At 31.3% G+C, this 13,630-nt stretch overlaps 1 protein-coding gene across 3 annotated transcripts; it reads left to right on the top strand.

Annotated features, from left to right (window-relative positions):
• Window positions 1-9,611: 9,611 nt before the first annotated feature.
• LOC119610225 lies at window positions 9,612-12,703 on the top strand. 3 transcript variants are annotated; one of them, XM_037965352.1, is made up of 7 exons: window positions 9,612-9,767; window positions 10,828-11,071; window positions 11,145-11,530; window positions 11,594-11,711; window positions 11,775-11,959; window positions 12,017-12,170; window positions 12,228-12,703. In XM_037965352.1, exons 2-7 carry the CDS (start codon window positions 10,999-11,001, stop codon window positions 12,686-12,688), a joined length of 1,377 nt encoding a protein of 458 aa, XP_037821280.1. In that variant the 5' UTR covers window positions 9,612-9,767; window positions 10,828-10,998; the 3' UTR covers window positions 12,689-12,703. The 3 variants fall into 3 exon arrangements, with proteins under 3 accessions (XP_037821280.1, XP_037821282.1, XP_037821281.1); XM_037965354.1 differs by having other exon boundaries at window positions 9,614-9,767; window positions 10,969-11,071; XM_037965353.1 differs by having other exon boundaries at window positions 9,663-9,854.
• Window positions 12,704-13,630: the final 927 nt, after the last annotated feature.

Here is a 13,630-nt window from a genome sequence, read left to right as displayed (position 1 = left end):
GCGGTTTTCCTCCCCCAGCTGTCCTGCCACCTAACAGCAGCTCGTCACCAACATGGGTTCTGTAATATCGAAAGCCTTCGATACTATCAGTCATACCCCACACTTCGAGGATATTCTGCAATCCACAAGGCCCAAAAAAACGAAGAGCTGGATTGTAAATTATCGTTCAGTCGTTCATAGAGTTTAGAGACAGACGCTCAAAACCCCGTAGAGTTAAGCAAGGCGTACTACTAAGTAGTGTACTTTCTCCGATATTGTTTAACTTCTACCTCTCAAAACTCCCCGCAACTCCATAAGGCGTGGACTTAATTTCGTATGCAGTTGACTGTACAATCATGGCGACGGTCCACAACGTTGATGAATATGTTATGGTGAATGAACATCAGTTCCTCACTGTCCGTAATCGGCAACTATCACAAGCGATGTCGCCAGTACCATTCTTTACCAACTGGACAATGGAAATAAAATTCTGACCGTGCACCACTCCAAAATGTCACTGCAATCATGCACAAATTGAGAAGTAGAAACAAGGACCTCAAAGCGCTAGCCGAAAGCACTTTGGTCGATCAGTGGTTAAATACGCTGCTCCAGTGTGGTCACCATCGCTCAGTGATACCCAGTTGAGAAAACATTCAAAGCTGTAAATACGCTGCAATAAGAACTGTAACGAGTTGCTTCATATAACCTCGGAACATCATCTGCGTGAGGAAACTAAGGACCTCCCAGTAAACAGTTCCTTCTGGGATGTCGCCGGAGGAGTCATCCCAACTTTAACATCACACAGTTGGATACTGTCAGGAGGGACATTCGTATATACGAGGAGAACATACGAAGTTATATACATATTCCAATCCACCTTTGAACGACATTCCTAGAGATGCCATCAATTCCGCGGTCCCAGGATACCTCATGAATGTCGTACTTGGAGGTCGCCCACCGCCCATAACATACACAGAAGGAAACCTTCCGGAGAAAACAAGAGTAGTATTTTGGAAACAGTAAAAATTATAGTCGGACATATGATACCCTACACCAGTAATGAGCGAAAAAAGTTTTATATATGAATTGTGGGTATTCAAGTCATTTTCTGATGGGGCTTTGCATGGGATCAAATATCTCCAAGGTAGCGAAAAATCTTGTTATCCATTTTTCCATTATAACATTAACAGTGGACATGAATTCGGAATAAATCTGTCCTAAAAAGTTTTTTACACTGAAACATAACAGTGAATGAAAACTTTAAAAGCACTGATCATATTAAGTTTCGTAAGTATGTGTGTATATTTGAGACGCCAAAAAGTATGCTAGAGTATTGGTCAGCAATACGAAATGGTAGTAAAATGAAATGAAGCACGACAAGGAAACGCGCAATTTTTTTCTATACCTCATAATGTCCTTATAAAAGATTAAAACATGGTACGATTCAAGAGGACAGAGTAAGGAGTTAAGGATATAAACTATAAAACTTACAGGACAATATGAAAAACGTGCAACAGAAAGAAATTCTGAGAAATGACCACGTTATATTTTTCTTCCTCTGTTTTTTTGTTTTTCAAAAACTAACAAAACCCATACGAAACATTTTTTTTCTTCGCATACACCTACACATTGTGGCTGATTGTGTAGGAAAAATAATCGCAGATCATTGGTATAAGGGGGTGGAGTGATGAGGATATGGAGTGGTTGGCTACAGTTATAAAATACACTTACCAGACATCTACAATCGGATAGTGATGGTTGTGATAAGGTAAAGTAAGAATTATGAAGCTGCTCGGCTAAAAAAGAAGAAAAATCACTCACATACCCACTCATACAAAAAACAACAACTGTTGGGAGGGGGAGAGGAAATAACGGAACTTGACCAGATAAATAAACCTGAGAAAATATAATGGCCGTTGTGGAAAAGCTGTTGCAAAAAAAATGAAAAAAGAAAATGATGAAAAACAACAAAATAATGAAACAGTGCATTTGAGGTTGCCAACGAAAGAAGGAAAAAAAGTTGAGCGCAGAATAAAAATGAGCAGAAGTTCGACTAAAAAATATATAGAAAAAACACATAAAATTTATTGTTTGTTATAAAAATAAGGTAAAGAAGAGATAAAATAAAAAATTGCTAAAGCTTTATACAAACGACGAATGTAGAAGAAAAGGAAAATGGAATAAGACTAACAAAAACAATAAGACACATAAAAAAATATAATAAATATATGACAAAAGGAAAGATAACAATAATATAAAATGCAAGGAAACGAGATGGAAAATAACAAGTAAGAGTGTTATATTCGGCTATGCCGAATCTTATATACCCACCATCAAATCACTGTCATATAAATAAACTTTGATATTTTGAATATTTTATTATTATGTATCGATATTAATGAGAACATCATTGTAATATATGAAAGAGGTCCATTAATGGGGGTTTAACTATTGACAGTGCTCTTTCGAATTAAATATGTTAATTTATATAGGGAGTAGGGTTATATATACACATATGGACCAATTCTCACAAAAGCCGGTAGGAAGATTTCAGTTTATTTATTTCAAATTTCATAGATCTACTTGTATTTTTTAGCCAGTAATGAGCATTAAAGTCATTTTCTTAAAGGGACCTTATACGGGGTTAAGGTTAATTATGGACCGATCCTCATAAAATATGTTAGAGAGGTTTTAGCTAAAAATTAGTTTATGTCGAATTGCATCGAATTTCATTTACGCCAGTAATGAGCGTTTAAGTTATTTTCTGATGGGGACCTTAAATGAAAGGTAGAGTCAATTATGGACCGATCCCCACAAAATTTTGTAGAGAGATGTTAGCTCATACAAAACTATATCGAATTTCATCGCCTTACTCGCTTTTTTAGGCCAGTAATGAGCGTTAAAGTAATTTTCTGTTAGGGACCTTATATGCGGGATAGGGTCATTTAAGGCCCGATCCACATAAAGGTTTTGGCTCCTAAGATACTTATTTCTGTCAAATTTCTTCGCTATACTCGTATTTTTACGCCAATAATGAGCGTTAAAGACATTTTCAGAAGGGGACCTTATATGGGCGGATAGGGGCAATTTTGGACCGATCCACATAAAATTTGGTAGAGAGAAGTCATATAAAACTTACTTCTGTGAAATTTCATCGTCATATAAAGTCATATAAAACTTACTTCTGTGAAATTTCATCGGTATACTCGTATTTTTATGCCAGTAATGAGCGTTAATGTAATTTTATGGAGGGGACTTTATATGGGGGGTAGGATCAATTACGGACCGATACACATATAGTTTGGTGGAGAGATATTGGCTTGCATGAAACTTACGTGTGTCAAATTTCATCGCTATATTCGTATGTTTAAGCCAGTAATCAGCATTATAGTCATTTTCCAAAGAGGACCTTATATGGGGGGTAGGGCCAATTATGGACCGATCCACATAAAATTTGGTAAAGAGATTTTGGCTCATATAAAACTTACTTCTGTAAAATTTCATCGCTATATTCGTATTTTTAAACCAGTAATGAGCATTAAAGTAATTTTATGGAGGGGACCTTATATGGGGAGTAGGGGCAATTATGGACCGTTCCACATGAAATTTTGTGGAGAGATTTTTACTCGTATGAAACTTACTCATGTCAAATTTCATCGCTATACTCGTCTTTTTACGCCAATAATGAGCGTTGAAGTCATTTTCTGAAGGGGATCTTATATGGGGGGTAGGGCCAATTATGGACCGATCCACATAAAATTTGGTAGAGAGATTTTGGCTCATATAAAACTTACTTGTGTCAAATTTCATCGCTATACTCGTATTTTTACGCCAATAATGACCGTTAATGTCATTTTCTGAAGGGGACCTTATATGGGGGGTAGGGTCAATTATGGACCGATCCACATATAGTTTGGTGGAGAGATATTGGCTTGCAAGAAACCCATGTTTAGCAAATTTCGTTGCTATATTCGTATGTTTAAGCCAGTAATCAGAATTATAGTAATTTTCAAAAGGGGACCTTATATGGGGGGTAGGGCCAATTGTGGTTCTATGTCCGACATAATTCAGAATTTTATTTCGGAGGTCAAAAAACTGACTTATGCTAAATTTTGTGCCATTTGCTTCATAAACAACGAATTTGTGAATGTTTGAAGCTTTTTACACAATATTCCGGGGGTACATTTGTATGGGGGCAATGTGAAATCGTTGACCGATTTTGCCCATTTTCTGATCAATAAAAAATATCTTGGGAAAATTTCATCTCAATATCTCTTTTTTTGTGGACGCTATCGTGCCAACAACAGACAGACGGACAGACGGACGGACATAGCTAGATCGTCTTAGAATCTTACGAGGTCCCAGAATATATATACTTTATGGGGTCTGTGAACAATATTTCGATGTGTTACACACGGAATGACAAAATCAATAAATGAAATATTTTTATAACGGAAAATACAGTGGGCAAAAGTACATTTCAAGTTGAAAGTGTGGAATGATATTAGGTTAAGTTTAACACATCATGCTATGGACTAATATTGATATATACGGGAGTTTGTATCATATTATCAAATCGGCCTCAATTTCCATCCGAAAAATGAAAGACAACTATTCCGTTTATTTGATTGTCCTGAAAATTAACTATACTAAAACTCCTAAAAAAATCCATTAAAATCACTGTTCTTATCAAAGAATATTTTTTCCATATAAATTCATTTTTATCAACACATTCACAAATATAGAAAAATGTTTTTTCGCCCATTTGAAGAGGAATACCTGTTGTGGCTGGAGCCAAGGCAATGAAGATAAATGTTAGGTAAACATTCACAGGAAAATAAATATATTCATACAAAACCTAAAACTGATGCTCGTGAAGATGGTAATCTAAATAAATAAGAAAAAAATCCTGATGTACGCAAATATGAAAAGTAAAATATAATTTTATATGTAGGTGTAAAAAATAACATGTTTTAAGTATTTAAGTAACTAAAATGTTTCTGCACCACCTTTATTTTACCCTCTTATATAAAGCTCATTAGGTAGTCCAAATCTAAGTATAATTCCAAAGAGACTAGTGAATTTAAATAGAGTGTGGGACTACCTAACTCGCGATCAAACAAAATGGCAAAACTTTCATTAAAAAGTAAGTTGTTGGGTAAGTAGAAGTCATTCCCATATATCTACTGGGTAGTTATCTGGATGAAATCCATCAAGTCATCAATTGCTTCAACTTTAAGCCATATCTTGCGTTCTCGTATCTGCGGAGAGATTCTTAATCAGAGGTGACTCAATGATCTTTACCTTATTCCTTTAACACACTGAAATATTGGACGAAGACCCACTCATTCCCATGAAAATCGGTTCTTCGCACCGGAACGACTCGGAGTTCAACAAACAAAGACCAAGGATTGTCAACTCCGCCAGCTGCTACAACAACAACGAAGACCCACTATAGACATACCCAGCAGTTCGGTCGGACAGTCCTGAACTACCTATTTAACCTATCGGGGTAGCCCGATTATCCAGGTGACTAGATATTTTAACATGTGCTACGAGGATGTAAATCGTCACCTCATAGATTATGAATAGAAAGACAAAAAGCTTAAGTTTGTTTTTTAATTTTGCTTACAAAGGGGCCACTAAAGTGACGATTATCTTAACCCTCGTTTACAAAGACTACATCCGTGAGGAAAGACGAATGCATTGATCTTTGTCGGGTACTGTTGGGTACATACATATATTCAGTTTACTGACCAGTCCCACGATTTCAATTAGCCTAAATTATTTCCAAAACCCATTCGATTAGAATGGTTAGAATTAACTCTAAGCTCTATGTATTGCCCTTCAAAATTTTCCGTGACTAAGAAAAAGTTTGAAGAGAATTTTAATACCCTAGGAGATCGTTACCTGGAATGTGGCGGTATTAAAGGTATAAAGCTGTACAGATCTCTAGTTGATCGAGGAAATCACTTAGATTTGACATCCACTTACGTCTGCCAACTTATTGGGCTTCTGATCCCACAAAGCTTCCTGATTTAATTGGTTGAAGTACAAAAAATCCTTACCCACACTGATCTTAAGCTACAGTGTGAGGAATATATAAATAAATGTGTTATTGACTTCACATCTATAATATTTTTGACCCTGGAACACTCTATATGTGAAATTTTTCTTAAATCTAAAAGGTTTATTTCTAATGCAGAAAATGATACTCACATTTCTTCTCGAAAAGAGTAGATGTAGAAGAGATGGGCACCTAAACAGATCTCCTGCTGATATAAAGCCATCGGTAAAAGATCAAAGTCCCTTAAGAAAATCTGATTTCACTTGGGCACGAAGTCCAAAAAAAAGGCAATAGTATTCGCTGAACATTTAAGAAATGTTTTTCAACCGAATCCCCCCACAAATAACTTTGCATTAGGGATGTTACCTGTTCACATAAATGCAGACTCTGAGCTAATAAATATTAGTTCGGAAGATGTTCAGAATTTCACAAAATATAATCCTAACCTAAGGAAAACTCCTGGTTACTATTCAGTTACAACTTAAATGATTTGAAACCTACCATGTGTGGCTATTGTTGCGCTTATAGCATTATTTAATGCGATCTTGTCTCTAGAAGTTTTTTCGAACGTATGGAAAATCTCCTAAATAATTATGATACCGAAACAAGGATAAGATTATTCGTTGGCATGATCCTTTATACCGATCAGCTTATTGCAAACATCCAATAGAGAAGTAAATAGTAGTAATAATTCCGAAAGGATTGACCAATGTTTTGATGGCCGGATGACATTTTCCCGGCACTTTTGCAGATGGAGGAGGGACTGGTTTACGTACATCTCTCACAGATGCAGTGGAAATCTGTGAGAGATGTACGTAAACCAGTCCCTCCTCCATCATGCTTGAAATTGACATATACCGCAATTAAATTGAAGAATTCAAGGGTAATATTTATACCCAAACCAGGAAAACCTAGCTACACGATACATAAGTCCTATCGACCAATAAGCCTTACGTCCTTCCTACTTAAAACTTTGGAACGGATAGTCGATAGTATGGTTAAAAGCAGTATACCAGACAAATACCACAAATATAAGCAGCATGCTTGCGTAAACGGGCGATCGGTGGAAACCGCGTTCAACGAAGTTTAAGGCGAAAAACGAAGAATAATAAAACATTTGGGAGAACCACAAAGATCGTATGGGGTGAAATTAATGAGAGCATGAGTAGAAATCTGCTCAAAATGAGCAAATCTGAGGTTAGTATGACAGTGCGTATTCTGAGTGGCCACACTGGATTACACAGCTATACAAAATCGGACGAGCATTTGCAGACGAATGTAAAGCATATAGAGAGGACAGTGAAACTCTTTGCCACTGCCAGGCATTCGTCTTTTTTACCATCAAACACTGTTCTTCCATGAAAAGTTAAGCAGAGCCGATAGTGGCCTACGTATATTTCTTAGGATTTGATGTAATATACATCCTCCTATCAACCATAGAAATTCTTCTGTTAAAGACAGAGGTATACAAATAGATCTCAGACATAGGTATGGAAATAACGAAGATCGACGGATAATTGAAGGAAAGTTCCTAAAATTAAATGCTGTAGTTAGATGTGAAACAATATTCTATTCACAGAAAAAATTATTGCCAAAAAAAAGTCAAACAAACGCATGTTTGAAATTAATTTTGCTTTTAATAAATACTTTTTATTGTTTTAAATATTATTTTTGTTTGGTTTTAATTTTCTTCCAAACACTAATGACAACTTTAACAATTATAATAAACGCTTTTTAGTTCATTCAATTTAATGCTTTTTCCTATGAAATAATGATCGCGCTTTACTTTTTGCGTTTTTTTTAAATATAAATATATAATACACAACACCGCACCATAATCATGTAAAAAAATATAAGAAAAGAAATCAAGAAAAAGTGTGTGATAGATGTATTCATACAACTTATGTATATACATGTGAATGTATTTTAATAAATTTAATGCTTTCATGCCGTAAAATATTATTAAATTAAAATTAGAATTAGTATTTTTTGTTGAAAGTTACAAATAATTAAAGTTAAAAATGTAATAATACTTATTTCAGAAAATAAATAAAATTGTTTACATTAATCAATGAATGAATGTGTACATTGCACACTGTATTCATGATTTAGGAAGAGAGCACATGAGCATGGAATAATACAAAGTGTATTAAACAAGAGGCCACCATCAGAGAACAATCAGCTTGTTGTCAATTTTTTTTATATCGACTTTGATAGTTAGCGAGGAAAAAATTAAGACTATAACGAATGATCAGTTGCACGCTGTCATACACTTGTATATATGTGCTTGGAATAATACAAGAAATAAGGGTGGGTTTTGAAATACACATAATGCTCTCATTGCTTTTTTATCTACGTCAGGGATTCTCTCAGTAAAGAAGAATGTGTATTTTTATTTGTTGCTGACGCTTATGTGTGTTTACAATTATAGCTGTAAGCAAAGTGCGACTTATTAAAGAATATCATCATTAATTGTGGGCAGCTAGTTCTTTGGAATGTTTTGCAACCTATTGTAACTGTAAAATTTTTAAGAGTATTCTAGAAAAATTATACACAAATAGTGTACACTGTGGAAAGGTTGAGTTCGTACAACTGAAAAGCTTATATTTCACTACGATTTCTTTATCATGCAACATACATATGTACATAATTATTGAATGCATATACATAGTAGGTACATATGTATGTAATTTAATTATTTAACATAATATCAATGTCAAAGATAAATTTAACGTTAATATTATTCCTTACTATAATAAATAAAAAGCATTAAATTTATTTTTGAAGAATCATTTTTATTGCACACTGTGTACATGATCAAGTTGTTTCCAAAAAAATGAAATGACAAAAATACATGTGAATTAGGGGGCTCCAAAATAATAGTGGCTAAATATAACGAATTAAATAATCAGAGTACTTTTTTAAAATATCGCTGTCTGATCAAAGGATGAAAATGTTTAGATGTTTTTGTGATTGGTTATTAAAGATATCGTATACAATTTTGATATTATATGATAGGGCTTTAACTGAGGTATGAGAAATGTGCTTATAAGTCAACAAAAAATTATAAATTTTTATTTTTGCTGCAAAATTTTTGTTTTGCGTTTATAATGCATTAATTTAAACTAATTACATAAATAAAAAAGACGTTGCAAAGCTTTTAAAAACTTAATTTCCTTTTCTTAAAAATTCATATTTTTTGAATACTATTGGGCTAACACTAATTTTTCCTTTATGTACCTATGTTATTGAGACAAACATTCTTAAATTGTACTCCCAGATTTAACTAAGCCTACATTTTCGTTGTGAACATTATAAACTTTTCTTATGGGCACCCTAATGTGCATGCTTTTTATATTCTCTTGTCAACGACTCATTGATCAATTGTGTAGCCGTGAGCGACAAGCGAATTATAAAAGGGTTTGTAAAAAGTATTCTTTTAAGGTTTGTCGCGTGCATCATAGATTGTGACAAACTTATTTTTTTGCAATGAATTGCAGAAAGAAATCTAACGGTAAAAAATTGTGTGTATTGGGAAAAGAAAAGAACTTAACAAAAACGTTGTTAAGATTTTAATTTTATTCTGTGTTAAGAAGTTGGTGCGTTAAAGTGTTTAAGGAAAAATATTTATGTGAATAATTGAAAGAAAAAATAAATACCTAGTGATAATAAAAAGTTATTTATTAACAAATAAAAAACTAAAAGTGTTTGTTTATGATTGGTGTGTATTTAAGAAAATTTTCTATATACTTTTATTATTTTCCATAACATTAAGACGCGTTTCTGAAAATCCGTTTAATCTCAAATGGTTTGTAAATTTCGTATATGATTTGTTTTCAAAAAATTCTATGAAATTGTGTAGATTTTGATCAATAATAGATTTAGAAACTATTAACGAAAAATTTTAAGTGCAGTAATTATTTTTGATTATTAATTTAGTATAACTCGAATAAAAATGGAGATGGAATGCTTTTTATGCAAAGCATCATTCGATTCCCCCAAAAAATTATTAACCCATTTGAACAAATGCGGTCTTCCATCCAAAGATTTTTATGAATGTACATTTTTAAATTGTTTCCAAAAATTTCAAATCAAACGGTCCTTCCAAAGACACATTTATAAACATGATTTAGTACACTATGGCGACGATTTAGTACACTATGGCGATTATGGTGATTTAGTACACTATGGCGACGAAATTTGGGCATTTTTAGCACGCTTTTTTGAATTACTAGATGATATTTTGTGTTATGAAGTTTCTGCGTCTTCAATACACCAAATAAAGACAAAAATTCAATATTTAAATAACAATTTTCAAACTTTGTTCAAAAAACCGCTAACTCCAAAATTTCACATTTTAACACATTACCCAACAGTTTTAAAACAATGCGGACCATTAAGAAATTTATGGAGTTTTAAGTACGAAGGAAAACATAAGGAATTCAAAATATATTCTCATGTGACAACTTCGAGAAAAAATGTTTCCAAAAGTTTTTCATTTAAACAACAAATGTCATTTGCGAATTTTTTACTTGATAATGATCAAAATAACGATGTTATTTTAAAAAAACCAATAAATAATTTAAATATCGTAAAAAAAGTCAGTAGAGAGTTAAAAATATCTGAAGAAAATATTTCGCTATATTCAGAAGGGAAAATATGGGGCTATAAATACAACGAAAATAAGATCATATCGAAATTTACGACTGACTTTGAATTATACAAAATTTGTATTATTATTAAAACATCAAATGACATACTTTTTTGTTGTAATAAAATAGATATTATCTTTAATACACATTACATTGCTTATGAATATAAAAATATTTCAAATCAACACATAATAATAAACATTAACGACGTTGTTGGACCACCGGTGGAAAAAATTCAATCAAATGGGAGTACATTTATTAAATTAAAAGAATTTTACAAGAGTACTTATAATTAAAAAAATGGACAAATTCAGCGATTTGTACTGCCTACTAAATAAATGGAATTTGAGTCACCTATATGATAGACTAAAAGGTAAAGTACTATATTTTATTTACTATATTAGATATTTCATTAAATTTTTTTCTTTTCAATTATTTATTTACAGAACAAGGAATTACAGTAGATGTTTTCCACATGCTAAAAAGTAACCATATCGAAAGACTTTTTGTTGATAGCCAAATTGGAGATATGGTAAAATTTGAGTATAACTTGGATGAATGGAAAAAATCATTAAATAAAAGTGAAACTTACACCTCCCAAAGTAACCAAGTTACAACAAAAATTTCTATTATGGAAATACTTAAGTGTACCCACAATGGACGCGAAATACTTGATTTCTACAAAAAAAATGAAACACTTCATGAAGAACAACGGAACTTGCTTCTAAATACCATTATCAAATACATTGAGGCAAATGGTGTTGTATGCAGTTTATCTGACTGTTCTGAGATGGAAAAAGAAATATGTTCAATATTTCCCTCAGAGGAACTTGTAAGTATATATTCTAAAAGTTTTTTGTTGTCACTTTTTAATGTTTCCATTTATAATTGACAGGATTTTTATAGAAGCGGAAAGAGAGGGAAAATTTACAATAAACTGGCTAATTTAAAAAGGCTTTCAAAGGATGTTTTAAAAAAATGTGAAAGTAAACCTGATATAAATACTTTAGAAGGTAAGTAAAATGATTATTATATTGTTCTTACTTATGTATATTTAATAATTGTTGTTATTTCAGAGTCAGAAGAAAATTACACCCTGTATTTACAATATCTTCAAAGTGAACAAATAACAGCTGAGGAGTTTGACATTTATTGGCGCAGATGTGCGCCATTTCGGTTCAAACAGATATCGGAATCTCAGACAACAGCTGAAATTTTCAAGTTATGGCCTGACTACATAAAACCATCAGGTTTTCATTTGGTAAATTTCTGACATACAAATATTTTTATATATTGTAATTTTACTTTTTCTTTTTAGATTGATATAGATTTCGCCCTAAAGTTTCCAATGGCCAAAAATTTGCATGAACGATGGCCTAAATTTAGCGAACAAATTTTGTGTGTTTTAAAAACTAAAATTTCTTCCGCATACATTTCTAAAAAGCTTGCCGATATTGAGTCCAAAAATGATGGTAAAAAACTCTTAATTTAAAAGATAAAATTTATTTTAATAAATGCTTTTATTACAGAGTCCAAAACATTTATGATTTTCTGGTTTCTACATAACCTTTTCCCACCACAACTTAAAGTTTCTACAGAGTCTAGTGGCGCAAAGATTCGAAAAAAATACTCAATTGCTGATTCCCAAGAAGGATTCGCAATAATAGCAAATACATTAGAGGAATTGGAAGTTAAAATCAAATTACTGAAGCTACAATGCCGAAATATACAGCCAAGATTATTAATTATAGGCGAAATATGCAATATTAAATCTATTTTTGTTTTTGTAGATAATGTGAAATATCCAATTTTGACATTTTTAAATGCTCTTGATGTATTATTTAAAATATTTTTTTTATTTAATCTTGAGTATCCGGAAGAATCCGATGTTTTTTATAATTTCATACAATCATTTTTATACGATTTACCTACTACAAAAAAATATTCAAAAGTTTCGACCATTAAACATGAAATTTTAAATATAAAATAAGAGTTTAAGAGTATTTTTAGTAATATAAAATTTATCTTTTTTCAATTATTTAAAATTAAATAAACTCAATTTTTTATATTTATTTAAAGTTATTCCATTACTTTATTTTAAAAACACAAAAATTTATATAAATTATTAATTTTTATAAAATTTAAAATAACTATTTTCTCATAAAAAGTAATTAATTTTCCATTCACAGTATTTTATAAAAACAATTAAAAGAAAATTATAAATTAATTTTTAAAATTCATGTTCATGACATATAGGAACTGAAACATGTCCATATAATTTTTACAAGATTTTATGAAAGATGTATGTATGTATATAAACTAATTTTCTCTTAATCAACTTTAAAACTTTATTATCTTTTTGTGATTTTCTGTTAAAAATGAATTGTATTTAGTTATACATAATTATTATTTGTCGTTGAAAGAATAACAAATATTAATAAAATGTTTATAAAAGATTTATCTGTTAATTTTTCATTCAAAGGAATATTATAGAAAGTGTAGAAAAAAACATTACATTTGTAATTGATTTAAAATAGAATTTCAAACAATTTCATTCAACTCGTTTGTCTAAACAACCATATAGGAAAACTCTATAATAATTTATTTAAAACCGGCTGACTTTTTAAAGAAACTATTTATTGGTTTAAACAATAAATTGTTTGATAATTAGTCTAAAACATAACAAATGTTATGTTTGTTTTAGTTAATATATTTGTTTGAAATTGCAATAAAAATTTCAAAAAAATTACTTATTGATTCAAACAAAATTTTTTTTTAAAAATTGTTGTAAAATTTAATAAAAGTTATGTTTGTTTTAATTAAACAATTTGTTTGAAATTGTAATACAAATTCCAAACAAATTATTTATTGTTTTAAACAAAAAATTGTTTGAAAATTATTGTAAAATTTAATAAAAGTTATATTTGTTTTA

Source organism: Lucilia sericata, unplaced genomic scaffold (genome assembly GCF_015586225.1).
Source record: "Lucilia sericata isolate MDLA Ls3-8-SP2 unplaced genomic scaffold, ASM1558622v1 Contig001140F_arrow, whole genome shotgun sequence".
NCBI lineage: Eukaryota > Metazoa > Arthropoda > Insecta > Diptera > Calliphoridae > Lucilia > Lucilia sericata.
The sequence above is the reverse complement of the archived record's forward strand: the minus strand, read 5'-3'. Positions and strand labels throughout refer to the sequence as shown.